General features: G+C 40.1%; 3 protein-coding genes across 5 annotated transcripts; 1 reads left to right on the forward strand and 2 right to left on the reverse strand.

Moving 5' to 3' along the window:
• Nucleotides 1–3,079: 3,079 nt before the first annotated feature.
• On the reverse strand, nucleotides 3,080–7,295 carry LOC127778076 (uncharacterized). Of its 2 annotated transcripts, none has more exons than XM_052304725.1 (6): nucleotides 6,947–7,295; nucleotides 5,851–6,404; nucleotides 5,442–5,525; nucleotides 4,948–5,224; nucleotides 4,311–4,825; nucleotides 3,080–4,200 (listed from the first exon to the last, which is right to left on the reverse strand). In XM_052304725.1, the coding sequence occupies exons 1-4, from the start codon at nucleotides 7,277–7,279 to the stop codon at nucleotides 4,975–4,977; spliced, it is 1,221 nt and encodes a 406-aa protein (XP_052160685.1). In that variant the 5' UTR covers nucleotides 7,280–7,295; the 3' UTR covers nucleotides 3,080–4,200; nucleotides 4,311–4,825; nucleotides 4,948–4,974. The 2 variants fall into 2 exon arrangements, with proteins under 2 accessions (XP_052160685.1, XP_052160684.1); XM_052304724.1 differs by having other exon boundaries at nucleotides 3,080–4,205.
• A 1,427-nt stretch (nucleotides 7,296–8,722) lies between these two features.
• Nucleotides 8,723–12,597, reverse strand: LOC127778075 (type I inositol polyphosphate 5-phosphatase 5-like). Of its 2 annotated transcripts, none has more exons than XM_052304721.1 (9): nucleotides 12,419–12,597; nucleotides 12,253–12,307; nucleotides 12,121–12,159; nucleotides 11,902–11,998; nucleotides 11,683–11,787; nucleotides 10,269–11,099; nucleotides 9,650–9,758; nucleotides 9,396–9,544; nucleotides 8,723–9,285 (listed from the first exon to the last, which is right to left on the reverse strand). In XM_052304721.1, exons 2-9 carry the CDS (start codon nucleotides 12,293–12,295, stop codon nucleotides 9,048–9,050), a joined length of 1,611 nt encoding a protein of 536 aa, XP_052160681.1. In that variant the 5' UTR covers nucleotides 12,296–12,307; nucleotides 12,419–12,597; the 3' UTR covers nucleotides 8,723–9,047. The 2 variants fall into 2 exon arrangements, with proteins under 2 accessions (XP_052160681.1, XP_052160683.1); XM_052304723.1 differs by having other exon boundaries at nucleotides 9,036–9,290.
• A 2,157-nt stretch (nucleotides 12,598–14,754) lies between these two features.
• Nucleotides 14,755–15,594, forward strand: LOC127776332 (syntaxin-22-like). Its single transcript, XM_052302685.1, has one exon. It carries the CDS (start codon nucleotides 14,755–14,757, stop codon nucleotides 15,592–15,594), a length of 840 nt encoding a protein of 279 aa, XP_052158645.1.
• The last annotated feature ends 2,240 nt before the right edge of the window (nucleotides 15,595–17,834 follow it).

Genomic DNA, 17,834 nt, shown 5'->3' on the forward strand with positions numbered 1-17,834 from the left:
CATTTCTTCATCCTATAAAGTGATTTGTAAGATTGTTCACAAAATGCACATCTCTTATAGTTATATAAGAGATGTGCATTTTGTGAACAATCTTACAAATCACTTTATCGGATGAAGAAATGACCAAAATAGAAGTTATAGATCTTGATGAGTTATACAATCTTGTTATTCATGACCTTTTCAGATGAAATCATTTACTACTTCAATATATTATTTGAAGTATTGAAATTCAAATTTTTAATTGATAAAACAAAGTCACAAGAAAAAATAGCCAAAATAATACCAGTAAGAACACAATAACATGATAGAGCATGATTTTAGAAACATTTAGAAAAAAAAATCATCCAATTTAGAGTTCATATGAGTGAGATACACTAGTTTCAAAATTTTCAAATTTTATTTTAGCATACGGTTTTCCATGCGGGCGCTTAAGTGAGCCGCATGCAAAAATGAGTAAGAGGCCCGTATGGGAAAATCGATTTTTCTATACGGGCCACTTAAGCAGCCGTATGGGAAAATGACTCGATTTTTGCAGACGCCACTAGTTACGGTATGCATGGAAAAATGATGGGGCCTCGTACAGAAAAATCACTTTTGTAGTAGTGTGACTTATCCTCACCCCCACACCCTCTAACTCTTAACCTCAGGTCCTAGCTTCGCCACTGTATGCTAACGAGGACTAAACGCAAGTAATTACGGCACGGCGGCATCTAATTATTTGTCTTTGTCTAGCCAACAAAGAGCACATCTCACACTCCGTTTGGAAAACTAGACGATCAGATCAACGACTCCAAATATCGGGCATTTTTGCCATATCGTCTTCGTCGTCTTATTCGTCTTCTTCTTCGCGGCCATCTACGTCGGCGGCGGCACAGAGCCCCGACGGCCTGGCACCAAGAAGCCGTGAGGCAGGCGGCGGCTTTACAGGTAAGTTTTTGTTGTCTCGTGATCAATTGAATATTTTTGCCGATATGCTTGACGGATATATAATACTTTAGGGACCAAAAATCGACTTTACAATTTGATTATTCGGTATAAATTGTATCTCTAATAACGCCAACACCAAGTTAATCTTTTGATACCATTCAATTTCCTGTTTCTTATTTAAAATCTATATATCATTTTAGAACTTGTAAACGCTACTTTTAGTCTTTTTCTAGCATGTTCTCGGCAAATAAACGATATCCATCTCACAAAGTAATGCTTTGTTTATGCAATGTAGTATAAATGAAGGGCAGAAAAGTTATTTATGCTATTTTCTTAATTGTTATCATGTGTTCTTTTATCCCCTTTCTGCATGAATCTCTTAGAAATTTGAGTGAATTTAACAAAACTTCAGATAATTTGTCTAAATATTAAATAAAACAACATATTTAAGAGCCTGTACCGGAGAACTATAGATTTTGCGCTCAAGTTATCGCAAAACTCTTTTTATTATTACCTACACCATTAACTGACAAGTGGTTCCTACCTATAGTCTCGAAAAAACCGTAGTTTTGTGTGCTAGAACTACTTGTCAGATAATTAATAGTAGTGTTAGATACCAGTGTCGTGTAAGGGTGAAGGCTAGAAAGTATGTTTTTTTATACCGTACTGTAAAATATATATTGCTTTGATCCAAAATCCCAAATCTATATTTTTTTCACGATAATATAGATAAAGTAGCTGTAGTTTTGCGAAATTAGATCTACTACAAAATTTAAAATTTAAAGTTAACATACATTATACTATTATTACAGGATGTCTGGATATTTTAGTGGGTTCGCTTTTCAAGGTACTGCATGGATTGTATTTCTTTGCATCATTGGAGTCATAGTTGGTGCTATCGGAATAGCCGCAGCCATCTTCCTTATGCGAAGACTCTGGCGGTACATCCGCATACGCGTTTGCATCTACTGCTTGTCACATACCTTATACCTACAAGAGGGGGTGACAATTGTGGATGATGTGCACTCCTCCTGCACCATCTGCATCACCGAGTACACTGCTGGAAATGAGGTAGTAATTTTACACTGTGGGCATCTCTTTCACTCACATTGCATCAATAAAGCGGTCCGAATTGATCCACGATGCCCGATGTGTAGAGTATTACTGTGATATTGTGATGGTTGTGGTGGTACTCATGTATTTACAGTTTATATTTAGGATCGGTATTTGTATTTATGACTATGTAAATTACAATTGCGGTGGAATAAAAATTTTACTTTATGTAAGCTAGAATTATGGTGGAATAAATATTTGTAATTCAATGTTGTGAAAGAGTTAAAACTTTTGGGTGGTGTTTGGTTAGTGGGGAAAATATGTAGTGGAAACTACAACCTACATGAAAACTTGCAAACTCGATCGTGGGCCATTGGATCCAAAATGTGCAGCCTGGATGAAGCCTTGCCAGCCCAGCCATCCCCACGGTACATTTTACGAAATGCCCCCCGCACCATGTTGTGTACATTTTCCCTTTATTATTGATTCTCTGTAATCTCTAGAAAAAACTTATTGTTTTATTTATTTTCTAAGTTTAGTTAATGCATGTGTAAAAAAATGTAGGGGGTAACTTATGCTCTCATCCCCCATTGATCAGTTTCCGTTCTTTTTTTTAATATACATTTGGTTTATGATTCTTAAAATTTTGAATTCATGTTTTCAACGTTGGCGCATATTCAACAATCTCACACAGGTGCGAATGTCGAGACTTGCACATTAAGGTTGTAGCTTTTTCTATATATCTGATTTATTCAATATCATGTCCATGTGCTACACGAGGTCCGTGTCAAGGTTAGATTTCAATTATTTTGTGTCACGGTCTTGCACAATTAGAATAATTTACCTGGTGTAATGTGAAATATGCTGTTTTGAAAAAAAAAATTCTTAAAACACTTGGATCATGTGTCAAGTTGCGCGCAAACACAATCTCATGTCAAGGTCCACACAATTTCGTACATAAAACCCCACGCAAGTCAATTTCTTTTCTAACTCCCCCTATTTTGTTTTCATCAATTTCTCCTTATTGTTTAAGTTTCTTATTTCAATATCCCATACCCCATATGCCTTTAGCGTGGCGGGGCTTTGAAAACCTCCTTTCTCACTTCAAGCTTCCGCCTTTCCCAAGTCCCGCACGAGCAAGGTAATGATTGCAAAACGGCTCAACTTGCTAAGTTGTGCGCCAGCTATAGTTTCTACGATACCAGCCTCTCGAGCGCTGGAGGCCCATGGGTGACTACCAATTGAAATAACTAGGTAAAGTAGATGAAAAGGGGATACTGGGGGGAAGTTAGACGCTAAATTGACTTGCAAGGGAGTTTGTGTATGATTGAGTTGTAGAGGTGAAAATAAAAACACTACTGAGTTGTAAGGATATTTGGATTATCTCCCTTGTTTTTGCTGAATATTTTCACCTCTACACTACTGAGTTGTTTTTTTTGCACACATATTCATCGATTTTGGAATGGATCTCTAGGGAGAATCTGGAGCAGCACTTGGAAGTACCTTTCGTTCGTTCTCAAATCTAGGTCACTGCAATCATATACTCACCATGTCATTAGCAACCTTAATATCTTAAAGAGCACTGCTCATAGAGTTATTTGACTAGATTTTAATAATGTGCACAGCAATGTTATACATACGCCAATTAGTTTTATATGACATGGAGTTTGAGGGGGATGTACTCTTGGAAAACTGAATTCAACAAATATTGGAATACCAGTTTTTGCTGGGAACAATGATCTTTTCTAAGTTTGTGTGCCTGTCCATTAGGCCTGTTTTGAAGTAAAAAAAAAAAAAACTTAGCAAAATTTTGAGAAAATCAGTTCACTTTACACACAGCAGAAAAAAGCTTTCCACATAGAGCCTGTCATCTAAGGCCTGTTGCTTGTTAGATAATGGAAGGTGTCTGCATCAAGGATGCACATGACAAATGCAACACGCACATAATGCATAAAAAACAAAAGAAAGGACATGAAGCAAACCTCCAAAACCTTCAACTCATTATAGAGAAAAAAACATCTAGCCCTCACAAATTCTACATCTAGGCAATTTTAGAGATAAAACCAACCTGAGGTAAGACCTCAAGTTTTCTCCTTGTTTTGATCTGCGATGTATGATTGAAATATTCCCATGTTTCTAATTCACTTGGTGCATATATTCCAAAGTTACCAAACGCACCATATGGGCTGGGCTATGTTCACCTGTAACTCAATGCAATGCCTGAGCTGCAGGTTAAAAATGATTGTTAGCTGTTGGGCCCAAATACTCAATGCACACAATGTTTAGATGTAATAATCCAGCTAACAGCTCAAGATTTAGATGGCACTTACTTGTTGACAACGCATCAGACCTACATTGGAGATGGGCATCCAAATGGCATCGTATGTTCATGCAAATGTGTCAAAGGAACTAAAGTTTATCAGAAGCAGAATAGGTGGAGAGGCTGCCTTGCTGCCCAGGAAAGCAGCAGGGCAGAGTCAACCCAAGCATCTCACAGTTCCAGAGTTCATATGCAGCAAGAGCAAGAAGGCTGTCTTCTTAGTACCCGTACCAACAGTGTTGTGACCTCCTTTAGTGTAGGGGTTTCTCTGGGCCAGCAAGCAGTACTTTCCACAGCTGGATAGCTGATGGTAGTCACTTATGGCTGGTCTCCCAGATTGAGCTGGGAGCTTGAAATCAAGATCTCATAGCACAACTAGCCATGGCAAGATTCTGAAGTTCCTGTCCTCGACTTGTGTAAAGCAGTCACTAGCATGACACAGATCAAGGATCTCAGTTCATTGTCAGAAAAGAGCTTGAGATAAACTTTATCTTCTCAGTTTTTTAACGGTGAACTTGGAGTGGCCTAAAAAAACCATTTTGGAGCGAATGAGAATCTGTCACTGGACTTGGAAAAACATTATCAAGGAAATGGAGTAATGGACTTGCATAACACCCATATTAAAGTGACATAAGAACTAACCATACCTTGAAAATAAGATTTGATATTTCATTTCACATCCAATGTGACAATCTTACAGACAGAGCTGTTAGGAACAAGAATACTGAATATCCTGCCATCACATACCATTCTGGAACTATCAAACAATACCTCACAGTCATGATTCCTTTCCTTCCAAATGTAGAAATGACAAAGCCAGGTACTCCTGTGGTTTTCCATGTCATAGCTGGCACTGCTACCTCCCGTGTCCCATCATAGTGAGTATAATCTGAGAAACTGCAATCATGGGCACTAAATACAATCCTGTGGAGACAGAGATGTGATCTGGATTTAGAACTACAGGTGTATTTCTGAAGGAAGCAACTCATTAAGAATTTTTTCTCGAAAACAACTCACTAAGAATTTTGATAAACGGGAACATCAGATGATTGAAAATAAAGCCAACCGTTACACAGGTACAGATAGCTTAGTTGAATAAATTTTTCTGGTTTAGTACACACCGAATTCTATAGGGACTAACCTTGGTTTAAGCGCTTGAAGAACATATTGAGTTGAATTTGCAGGGAGGGCATGTAGTTGATCAGACCTCCTGCCATCAGCTCCTCTGTAGAAGTAGTGTATGTTAGTATAATAATAATTTACTTATTGAAAAAAAAGTATATTAATAATTACAACATTTAGAAGGTGCAGGTAGACGACAATCACAGATTTACACTACATTGGGTATTTCATGACATTACTGTTTCAAAGTCAGGAAAATCAAAAAAAAATAATTAAAGACTGGATAGGTAAAGCCCAAAAGTATCTGTCAGAATATACCAAATTCTCTTTGGATTTTGTCAACTGAAAGAAACAAGTGAGATATAAAACCATTGGTATTAAAAAGGCAGAAAGGATATAAGTCTCTACTTGTAAACCACAAAACATACCTTTCTTTCAAACTTGAGGAGACCGGAGGTTCTGAAATAGTTCCCTCTGAAAACTTATATAATGGAAAGTGGAGCAAAACTACAGGGCCTGAACCTGATTCCATGCTGTTTTGCCTCCAATTAAAACCCTCTCTTTCTATACTCCCCAAAGAAAAATGTCCTGCTTCATTCACCATTTTCTGTTGAAAATGGTTGTTTTCCTTCTCTATAACCTTCTCAACGCTGATCCGCAGGGGATTGTTTCCACAGAGCAGCGCAACTGAATTAAGTGACACAAAACTGACATTACCAATTTCAAAAGTACCGCAACCACTTGAATCCAATCCTGGTAAATGCTTAGCCATATGGTGGACAAAACTGTCATCCAAGTTGGCACATCCTCCTACATCTTTATCGCCTAAGGCAATATGAAGAGGAAGGTCAGAGTATTGCCCCAATATCCCTTTGAATTGGTCAATAACATCTATCCATTTGCTTTCCTTCAGCTGAAAACCCATTGCCGAGATGTCCCCAAGGACTACAATCATATCTGGCCTAAGTGTTTCAATAGATTTCTGGGGAAAAAATAACAAGCACATAAACCTTTTATACACAGCTGGATTAACAAGACATGCAGCTATGCAAGTAAATAATCCTATAGCGTGCAATTGCAACATAACTTAGCTTGACACTTATCGACAATATACTTTCCATCTCAAATATTGGTATAGTCAAAACTCAAAAGTAGCTTTTGGTGGAATTACTCCGATGTCTTGAATCTTGATAGGTACCTAAAGGCACCAAATTTTCGAACATTGCACGCTTCAATGCAGCAATTAAGCATAAACCAGTGAAACAAACAGGTAAACAGAGCATAATTAACCTCAACATTGGTAATATCTACATTTTCCATTCAGCAATAGAAGTCGAATGCACCTGAAAAATGAAATTACCCATTTTCTCCCAAGCTAGCCCCATCATCTATCTAACGAAGTAACAATGCTATCCACCGAAGGACAGACAACGATCTTTCATCTAACTTCACTAGCTAGAGTCCCCGACGCACAAAAGTTCATACAAACTTGGGGAGCGCACGAATCTGAATCTGATCACTTACGGCGAAGAGCTTGGACATGACGTGGTTCCGGAAGAAGCGGTCGGCGTAGGTGGCGTCCGACCCGAGCAGCATCAGGTCGGAAACCATCATGACCCTCAGGTCGCCGGGGGCGGGGGCGGGGGCGGGGGCGGGGGCGGTCGAGCCGCCGGAGCAGGTGGGCGTGGCGAGCCAGGCCTCGAAGGCGAGAAGGGCGCCGACGAGGAGGAGAGGCAGCCACGGGCTGGGCCAAGCCGCCATCACCGCCGGCGAGCACCGAGCCGCGGCGAACGGCGGCAGTGGGGCGGAGGTCAAGGTTGTTGGGGGTTTGGCCGCTGCTTGGTCGCCGCCGGCCATTGACGGGCGGTTGTTAACTTGCTTTGCCTGTTTACTACTCCCTCCTTCTCAAAATAAAATTTTAAACTTAAAAATAAAATATTTTAAATATAAAAAGTTGTATATTATGATAGTTTAATTAATGATAAATCCGGTAACATTAGTTTTACTTGATTGATCTTTTTTTATTTTTTACTATTAATAGTCAAAGTTAAAAATGATTGACTTGGAACTATGATGTTTATATTTTAGGACGGACAATATTATTTTTATTATTTTGAGTGGTTTTTCTGCCTGGGTATTTGCTCGCGGTGAGTTTTTTTTAATACAACTACATACGTTGGCTCCCATCACACTTGCACACTCACCCATGTGAATGCACACACGTACACCATATCTGTATAAGCACTGCGGTGAGTCATTTTGACAAACACATTAAGCACTCTATTTTGGATTACTAAGTTGTAGTTATAAATAGGAAAAGTCTATACATACTAAATTTTATCTTACTAAACTCTTACTAACACTACGTGTCACACTGTGAGTACATCTAGATTTTCTGTAACTTCCATCTAATTAAATCAAATGGTTGAGATCATTGTTTGTAAGAGTTTTGTAAAAAAAAAATTAGTACGTGTAGCAGTGCTCTTATAAATTATTATCAGGTGTTTGAAATAGTGTGAATACCATAACATAAAAAAAGCATTTTTTTCATAAAACTATATATCTGTGATCAAACTATTGTAAAACTATATATTTAAGACGTTACATCGCAAAACTGATTTAGCATCAAATTTATCACAAAGTTATAGATTTACTATCAACTATCATAAAACTAAAGATTTAATTTTAATATAATCATAAAAAACTACAAATTTTAGAGTTTAAATCTTTAGCACTAATGTTATCTTCAAGTTGTAAAATGTTGTAGTTTTGTGACTAAATTGGTGCTAAACTTCTAAACCTTTAGTTTTTTTTATAATTTTGTTACTAAATATGTAGATTTGTGATAAAGTGGTTTAAATTTATAGTTTTACGATAATTTTGTTAAAGTATTGTAGTTTTATGAAATTTACTCTTAACCAAACTCATATTCACTCCATTCTTTTTTTTTAACGAAAGACACAATATTCACTCCATTCAATTATAAACTTAGCATTTACGACAATAATTGATTAAATTTTGGCGTCGATACCTTTCAAACACTCAGTTTTAAAAAACAAGAAACTGATATACGCAAACATGCCCTGAAAAGTTCAATCGTAAGTTCGTAACATCATAACTTATTAGATTTTTATAAAGTTATTATAATATAAAATCGATTTTATCCTATAGGTCATATTTAGGATCATATATTCTTTTTAAACAAGTAATTATCGTTGATGGGAATATGATTCTCTAAGATTATTGTTGTGCAGTGCAGTAGTTATATCTGACATATGGCATCATTGATATTTCTGTGCAACCGTTATTGATATAAATATTAAGGAGTAGTGAAAAAAATATAACAATATAACGAGTACATAATTTGTCTATACATATATACGAGACAACTTTCTCTGCCCAAGGGGTTCATATAAGTGGACAAAAATAACCATACAGCTAGACAGGTTCTACAAATTACGAAAATTACTGTATTCTTAATTAGTCAGTACTCGTACTAATTTCAGTCATGGGATTCTTGTCAGATACTAGTATCTACAATATCCTCTGTTCTTGGTAATAAACCTTCTTATACACAAGACCCTATCATTGCAAACTTGCAAAAGGGGATAAATATATAATCAGTTCACGACACGTCACCCTGGTGACACTGCGATCTGTCACCGCCGATCCGGGCGTTGAGGGAGTAGTAACCCTTCATGATCTTGCCGGCGGCGCCGCCGCCGTCGCCATCGCCGCCGCCGCCGCCCTCCACCTCGACGGCGAACACGCCGCAGACCGGCCGGTGGTCGGAGAACCTCGACTCTCCGCGCAGGTACTGAAGCTGCTCGATGCCGTCTCCCTGCCACAGTATCCGGTCGCACCTACACTGCCATGGGAAGTGGTCAGGAAAAAAAATGCTCGACGGCCGGAATCCATGGCTGTATCGTACCAACGGCCGGCGGTGGCCGCCGCCGGCCGGCGACCGGCGTACCATGCGGGCGTCCTCCGCTTCTTCTTGGACTTGGCCGTCTCGCCGGCGTACGCGTCGGAGTTGTGCGTGTACTTGTACGTCGGCGCGAAGCAGATCTTTCCTTCGTTCCAGCCTCTGAACACTCTCCCCGCTTCTCTCTCGATCAACAGCTGCACGCAATCAATTGATCAGAGTTTGAGCGATTTTGTCTGAAGAAATTCAGCAGTTCAGATTCTGAAAATGGAAGATTGAAGATTTTTTGGTCACGTGAATACCTGATCTTTCTCCAGTAGAGCGTCCCAGTCGTTGTCCTCCAGTAGTGTTCTTGTCTCGTCGTAGCTTAACGACATGCGGTAGTTCAGATCGCCGAGCCAGATCATTCGGCTGGTTGAGATTGCAAATGGAAGCAATTAATCCAAGATTTTTTTAGTACTCCATCCGTCTCTCCATTTCAGATTATAAGACATTTTGACTTTAGTCAAAGTTAATCGGTTTTAAATCTGACTAAATTTATAGACAAATATAGTAATATTTATACTCTCTTCGTTTCACAATGTAAGACTTTCTAACATTATTCACATACATATAGATGTTAATAAATCTAAACACATACATATATCTAGATTTATTACCATCTAAATGTATACGAACAATACTAGAAAGTCTTACATTGTGAAACGGAGGAATATTACTAGATTAGTTTTATCAAATCTATAATTAAATATATTTTTATAACAAATTTATCTTGATTAAAAATATTACTATATTTTTTATAAACTTGGTCGTTTAATTTTGACCAAAGTAAAAAAAAAGTCCTATAAACTGAAGGGAGGGTATATTTGTCACTCTGTCAGTGTAAGATTGTGGAGGTGAAGTTTAGTTAGCTTTGCTTACTCGTGGTCAAGAATCCTCTCGGGGACGCGGCGGGCGGCGGCGGGCGGCGGGCGGCAGGCGCGCGGGAAGTGCGCGCTCTTGAGGATCTCGGCGACGTCGGCGTTGCGCCGCAGCTCGTCGCCTTCCTTCTCGCCGGAGGCGAGGTGGCTGCAGACGAAGCAGAGACTGGTGTGGTGCAGCGTCATGCTGATGGCGATGCAGCCCTTGTTGCCGAGCCACCCCATGATGCCGCGCCCGACGCAGTCCACCCGGAGGTGGCCGACGTGCTCGACGAGCTCCTTCCTCACCCACACCGACAGGAAGAGCCCCACCATCTGCTTGCTCGCGATCAGGCAGTAGCTCATGCCGCCGCCGCCGCCGCATCCTGCCTCGCACTGCGCCTCCGTCGTCGGCGCGTCGTCGTCGTCGGCAGCTGGCGCCGCCGTCTCGCCGGCTGGCGCGGGTGCGTCGGCGAGGTACACGGACTCGCGCACCTCCGCGGCACGGCGGCGCACGGAGGAGTGCTCCGGCGAGCAGTTGCACGTCTTGACTAGCGCGCTGTCGACGCGGTAGCTGTTGCTGAGCATCTTGAGCGACGGCGTGTGGAAGAAGAGGTTGCCGCTGGCTGACCTCGACACGGCGTCGCGCCGCCGGGTCCGGGCGCCGTTCGACGACTCCGACGTCGTCGTCGACGACGACGGCGGCGGCGTCAAAGGCGATGGCTCGTCGCCGACGGCCGTTTCTTGGGGCATGTTCAGCGCCTGGTGGATCAGCGCCAGCCACCTCGCCGCCGGCTCGTTGTCTTCGAGGACGAGCACATTGCCGGCGGTCAGGGGGACAATCTCCTGAAACCTAGTACTCATGTATCGTCAGAAATTCAGAATTTGGCACACCTCACATGCCTAAAGATGTTGACAATCAAAATCAATTTTTCGAATGGATTCTAATTCCTCGAGTGGATTGGATTGTCCCTCATATAACATCTTCAATCGAATTTAATGCAAATGGTCATAAAAAGTTACTAAAAAACGATAATGAAAAGTATAGCAATATCTACGACTACACTAAAATCAAGTTCAAATTCATCTGCAAGTTGAGAAAAAAAAAAGATAATCTAGGTAGTAGGTACTGTTCATACGCTAGATTTGCCTCTCTTTTTTTAAAATTTCTCGATGGCTGAGTTAAATTTAGACTTAAGATTTTCTAAGTGAGTATATGTATGTTGTATAAATGTTGGTAATTTTTTGTAAGATTTTCTATAACTATTTGAATAGTATTTGAATAAGCGAGGGGACGTCCGTTTGAGAGATTAAAACAATTTTCTTTTTTTTATTAGAAATTTACCGAAGTAATATGCTGCCAAGGAAAGATTTATGATATGAAAGTGACAAATATCAACGAGAAAATTTTAGAAAAAGGACAAGTTTTTCCGTACCCTAAGACGTAGATGTCAGGAGATTCTTCAACCTGCAGAAAGTCTTGAAGGTTAAGTCGTTTATTAGGAGTTCTTCCTCCCACATTCCATGTGGCAACAAACATCCTGCAAGAATTTCCAATTCAGTCATCGATCACCATGTTACCTTTTGCAATGAGGATTATTAAGCAAACATCAAGATTCAGATCAGAACAAAATGAGAAAGCATTTTCACATTACCGGTACTGTGTAGCATTGTTGTTCTTCCTTGGCGGCGAACCCACACAGTTTAGGCTCGCACTCTTCAATCTTGCCCGTTGATTAATGTAATTGATATCTGAAAATCCAGATGGGTTAGTCAAAAGAAAAGAACAAACTGCTCAAATCGGTCTTCATTTTCTCATGGTTGTGATCTCAAAGATGATCATATTCTCGGTTCATAGTGTCGTATCAAATTACCTGAAGAACTTCTGCAGACAGAACCAGATGTATCCATCCCTATCGCAAATAATGCAAATCCAAATTAGAACTCAATAACAAATTCTCTTTGAAAACAATAAGAATAATCACAAGTGATGAGCTATCCCTCACCATTCGAGTCCCACCCTTTCTTGCCGAACATGTTGGACGACATGATGCATGCTCACTGGATCAGGATCACAAAAAAAAACGCCAAGAAAAATTCAGATGATCAGCGTGCACATTTCTGCAATCTAATCGACACACAAAAAGCCAATGGTTTGCAGCAAGATTTCACCTGATTCTTGTCTCCTGCGATCTGGTGTTCGACAGCAAGAAGAAGCATGGAGATTGGGCGTTCCATTGCCACCAACGCCGCGGCCGTTGCTGCGACCACGCTCCGAGAGGTTGCCGTGAATCGAGGGAGAGAAACGTCGAGGGTGGTTAGCCTGATGTGGAGGATGCATGCAGAAGGACATGAAAATGTGGGAGAGGGAGTGGGTGGTAGGGAGGGAGTTGTGATTTGTGAGGGCAAAGCTAACTGCAAATGGTTTTTGGGCTTTTTTTTAATTTCGATAATGGATGTTAAACCTGGCCATTGCTTCCACTAAAGCTCACTTATAATAAAGTTTTTACCTCCAAGCCCAAGTACGACAGAATAAAACAAAGGTCATGAAAAGACGACACAAAGACACCAACCAAAGAAAATAAGCAACTTATTCAAAATTCAAATATATTGCTAAATATTCATCCAGAGATGATAAAAAATTACATAATGATTGACTATATTTTAGCATGCGGAGCATATGACCTCCGTGTCCTACTCACTACTTTGAAGTTGGCCCCAAAACTGAATCTGCAGTACGTTGCTATGAATAATACCCACATATAAAATTTAATTGGAGTCTTGTCAAATACCATATCATTCCTACTAAGTTATAGGGCCCAATATTAAACAGACGCTCCAATCAAAATATATTTTTTTGGTTTTTGAGTTCATCTTCACCAACCAATTCCCAAACACCTAAGAAAACTATGTGGTGTTTTCGACCCACACTAAACAAAGTTGGTTCTTCAAACAAATTTAGCGACACAGAATAGATGTTGGACAACCTCTTCATGCAAACAAAAATGACACTTTGTACTATGATTTCAATTCCTTATTGCTAAATTATCTTTGGTCAATACTACCCCTTTTAAGCAAATACCACATAAAAAATACTTTTTTAATTTCCACGACACTTTATGCCTTTTCACATGCCCTTTAAAAATTTACGCCAAGTACATTGATAGAATGGACAATGCACCATTTTGATGAAGGTTCCATCTAAATGTGTCATTCTCATCATTAAGGTGGATATGCGCTGTTCTGACAACCAACAACCAAATTATTCTAGTTAACAAGATACCCAACAATGCCCTATGAAAAAACATTTAAAGGAAAAGGTTTTGGGGCTAGTTTGGAATTGTTAGCTATCCCAAAATTTGGTAATGACAAAATTCTAGTAAGCTAACAAACCAAATTTTCTATAATAACAAAATTTCGCTAATGTTTGTTTATGTATTTTACTTTCACATGATTTTGACATCAAACCAAACTTAAATCTTTTAACACTATCAAATTTCGTTACAACATCAAACCAAAACGGTCCTTTAGAAAGGGGAATATCCAGTGAAAACTATCACATATGTGAAAAACCATGAAAAACGGATCAGAAAGTGCTCTAAATTCATGAAAAATTGCTAGAGATAGGTTTAGGTATGAAATACATTACCACTAAATTTCAAATCTAAACTCTATTTTCTTTGGGAGGAAAAAAAATAAATTTCAGGTGAATAGTTTCCGATTACTTTGGGCACAAATTACAAAGTTCTAAGAAAAAGAAAAGGTACAAACCAAAATACAACTAACAAAAAATTGGATAAAATTGTAGTAATACAAGCTAAAGACATTACATAGTACAATTCAAATTTTACCATCTTAAGAACATCTTAAGAAAATACCGAAAGGTACCATACCTTTTTAATGTAAAATTTAGTACCACCATGTACTAAGTACGTCGAGGTAAAAAAAAACAGTGTAAATTTAGGTACCTTAAGTTATTTTCTTAAGGACAATAAAATTGCTCTCAACAATAACTTGAAAAAAAAAGATTAATATGAAAAGTAAATTTGCAATTTGATTTCATACGAGTACAAAAAGTAGATTTTTTTAATATTCAAAGTATAGTATGCAACAGTTGCATACCAAAACCAGAACAATGCCTCTCCCTTGAACAATCCAAATAATAACACTCTCGCGTTTACCTCTCACAACCGCAGGAGGCGACGGCCAGCTCGCGAGGCTGCGGCGATCAGCGGCGGCGTACGTGAGGCGCGGCGAGCAGCAGCTAGCTAGCAGTCGCGATCTCAGGCAAAACGGCAAGAGCCTAGCACCGATTGGTTTCTAATACCGCGAGTCCGAATGCGATTCCAAGCACTCGTCGCCTCGATTCGAAACCGATTCCGATCGAGTTCCAGACGCCTCGCCCACCACCGGTTTAATTAATTAATCGCGCCAACCCAGATGCTAATCAGTCACGTTTATCAGCGGAGTAGCTAATCCGGTCGAGGAGGAGACGAGCGCGCGACGCGATGAGCTTCCAGGACCTGCTCCGCGACATGGAGGCCGGCGTGCTGCAGCCGGCCGCGCCGCCGGCGCAGGAGGTGGCGCACGGCGTGTTCCAGCTCAACACCAAGGTGGAGGCCCTCCGGTACATGGCCGGCGCACTCGGCACGCCCAGGGACACGCCCTCCCTCCGCGGCCGCCTCCGCGGCACGCGCGCCGGGATCAAGCGGCTGGCGACGAGCACGTCCCAGGCGCTCAGGCAGGCCGCCGCCGCCGCCGACGACGACGAGTCGGTATCCTCCTGCTCCAAGCTGGCCATGGACTTCGAGGCCGCCGTGAACGAGTACCAGAAGATCGAGCGACGCATTGCGGCGGTCGAGCGGCAAGAAACCGCCGCCGCCGCTCGCCGCTCGCCGCCGCCACCACCTCCGGGCTTCAATCACATAAACAACAATGGCGATCACACATTCCCCGAACAGAAGCAGACGCAGCTCGCCGTGCTACGAGACATCAACCTGCTCGACAGCGAGATCGAGCTCCACGAAGCCATCATCGCGGAGAGGGAGCAGGGGATACTGGAGGTGCAGCAGGAGATCGCCGACATCCATGAGATCTTCAGGGACCTCGCGGTGCTCGTCCACGACCAGGGTGAGTGCATCGAGATCGTCACCGCCAACATCGAGATGACCGAGGCGGCGACGAGCCAGGCGGAGGTGCAGATCTCCAAAGCCGCGGGGATTCGAGGGGAGGAGAAGGAGGAGCTCCTGACCGGCGCAGGAACCGAGAACAACTCGCCGTCGAAATGCTTGCTGCTGGCTGTTCTTGGATTGTTTCTCTTCATAGTTGGGTTAGTGCTTATATCATGAACTGTAGCTTGATGAACAGATATGTGTGGCCAATGGCAATGACCTTCAGGCATCCAAAGATTTATTTATTTTTTTGACTTGTATAAGTAGCGGTATTGATTGGTTTACTAATATATTTTTTTCAAAACACATTGCACACGTAGTCGCTCGTATAAACATGTACAAACTTATATGAATGCACACTCACCTTATCCCATAAACACCTCTAAGATTGAGCTGATATATCTTGATTGAGGAAGTAACGACCGATGTCTAGCTGTTGATGAGTTTACTAATTGTGAGTAATTATATTGTCAATATAGCGACCGTCGGATAAATTAGAAGTCATTATCTGATTTCTGTGCGAGTACTGTAGCAATCATGTTATTGTAGATATTGATCAAAGTGCCGAGTGCCTGCTATGCATATGTTTAATTTTTTTTGGGGTAAAAGGAAATAAAATACTCTTCCAGAGTACTCCCTTGTACTTGTATAGGAATTTGTTTAGGACAATGTTTAAGTCAAACCTTCGGAATATAAATCATGAATAACCCTCAAGTTGTTAAGTTTGAAAATATAAAAATTATATAAATAGATTTGTCTTGAAAAATACTTTCATAAAAGTATACATATATCACTTTTCAATAAATATTTTTATAGAAGTAAGAAATCAAAATTGTGTTTTGGAGACCGTGTCGCTGTCCAAAACGACTTTCTTTACGAGTGCGGAGGGAATATCATTCATGGCCATCTGAGAAATGAAATTAATTACAACTATTGCCTAGTCAGACCTCAGGAATATTCAACACGACTGCGTAGAATCTCTATATATCCTTCGAGAAGGGTAGGTAAACATTCAACGAATGTGGAATTTAGGCCCGATTGATTAACATGCATGATGTGCAAGCATTTCTAGGTTTTTATTTTTACACACAGTATAAGCATTTCCATCGTACTTTCAATATACGGAAATCTATAATTTTTTGATAATGACTCAATGAGATATTTGACAATACAAAAATTGAAATTTGATCACTGAACCAACTAAAAGAGATGTTTTCACTTGCTTAATTTTTTTTCTAAAGAATCTAAAAATACTTATATTTAAAAAGAAGAGGGTGCTTAGGCTGCATTGTTATCTCAGTTTGGATGGAGATTTTCGGCACAAAGATCATTGTCAAATAACTTCAATACAGAATTCTTTTTTCTTTTGCAAAAATACACCATTTCATAATTTGAAAAGCATGTTAACGAAAAATAAGAAAGTTGAAATTTAGAGTTGAAGAAAAGAACCAAGCCTTATGTATTTTAGAAGAGGCTTTTGCTGTCGTAGAAATTTGGAAGTGGGAACTCGGAAGTACCCCAAGCAGTTTCTGTTGCTTGTCCAACTCGCCCATTGTTTCGCTTATGCATATGTTTATCTGTACAATTTATTAACAAAACATAATTTGTAAGTAAAACTTTTATATACGCATCATTATTGATTAAAAATAAATATTGTGAAATAACTACGATGGAAAAAAACATAAAATCAACTCTAAGTTTTAGTTCATAAGCATAAGCGAAACTACAGTGCTCTCACCGTGTAGCGGGGACGGAGCTAGGTAGGAGAGATAGTGTTCAAAAACCAGGTCAAAAAAAATTTCACCATATGTACCATCCCCTAAATCTAAACTCAAGCATTTATATCAGTCTAAGCTTAGTCTTAAATGGATTAAAGCGAGTGAGTGAGTGACACCTCTTTTCATTTCGTTCAAGTTCCATCCTACCGTGTAAAACGACAGCCTAGACCAACCTGCAGAATGTCAAAGTGTCGGCGAGTTTCGGTTCTAGACGCCGTAAGCTCTACAGCTCGGGCTGTCCATCAAAACGTGGGATTACTGACAACCAGGTGTGTCATGTACTGCTCCCTCCGTATTTTAATATACGACACCGTTGACTTTTTGAGCAATGTTTGATCATTTATTTTATTAAAAATTTTTGTGCAAATATAAAAATATTTATGTCATGTTTAAAGAACATTTGATGACGAATCATAATAAAATAAATGATAATTATATAATTTTTTTTAATAAGACGGATGGTCAAATATTAAAAAAAAAAGTCAATGGTGTAGTGTAAGCACGCATACACATACGTCACCGCTGACTCCGACGTGTCACCTTTATCACTCATATATAAATCAATCCTGGGATGACGCATTCCCGCCAAATCAAACCGGCGGCTTAAATTAAATTAAATTCGGCCAATTAAAGCTTCCA

Source organism: Oryza glaberrima, chromosome 6 (assembly GCF_000147395.1).
Source record: "Oryza glaberrima chromosome 6, OglaRS2, whole genome shotgun sequence".
NCBI lineage: Eukaryota > Viridiplantae > Streptophyta > Magnoliopsida > Poales > Poaceae > Oryza > Oryza glaberrima.

Excerpts from the sequence above, each read along its gene's own strand:
- LOC127776332 (XM_052302685.1), top strand. The coding sequence starts at position 14,755 with ATGAGCTTCCAGGACCTGCTCCGCGACATGGAGGCCGGCGTGCTGCAG.
- LOC127778076 (XM_052304725.1), bottom strand. The coding sequence starts at position 7,279 with ATGGCCGGCGGCGACCAAGCAGCGGCCAAACCCCCAACAACCTTGACC. Across the intron at positions 5,526-5,850 it reads TCCTCAAGTTTGAAAGAAAG|AGGAGCTGATGGCAGGAGGT; the intron begins GTATGTTTTGTG and ends CTACTTCTACAG. Across the intron at positions 5,225-5,441 it reads CTTCAAGCGCTTAAACCAAG|GATTGTATTTAGTGCCCATG; the intron begins GTTAGTCCCTAT and ends CTGTCTCCACAG.
- LOC127778075 (XM_052304721.1), bottom strand. The coding sequence starts at position 12,295 with ATGTCGTCCAACATGTTCGGCAAGAAAGGGTGGGACTCGAATG. Across the intron at positions 9,759-10,268 it reads GAGAGGATTCTTGACCACGA|CCGAATGATCTGGCTCGGCG; the intron begins GTAAGCAAAGCT and ends AATCTCAACCAG. Across the intron at positions 9,286-9,395 it reads AAGCGGAGGACGCCCGCATG|GTGCGACCGGATACTGTGGC; the intron begins GTACGCCGGTCG and ends ATGGCAGTGTAG.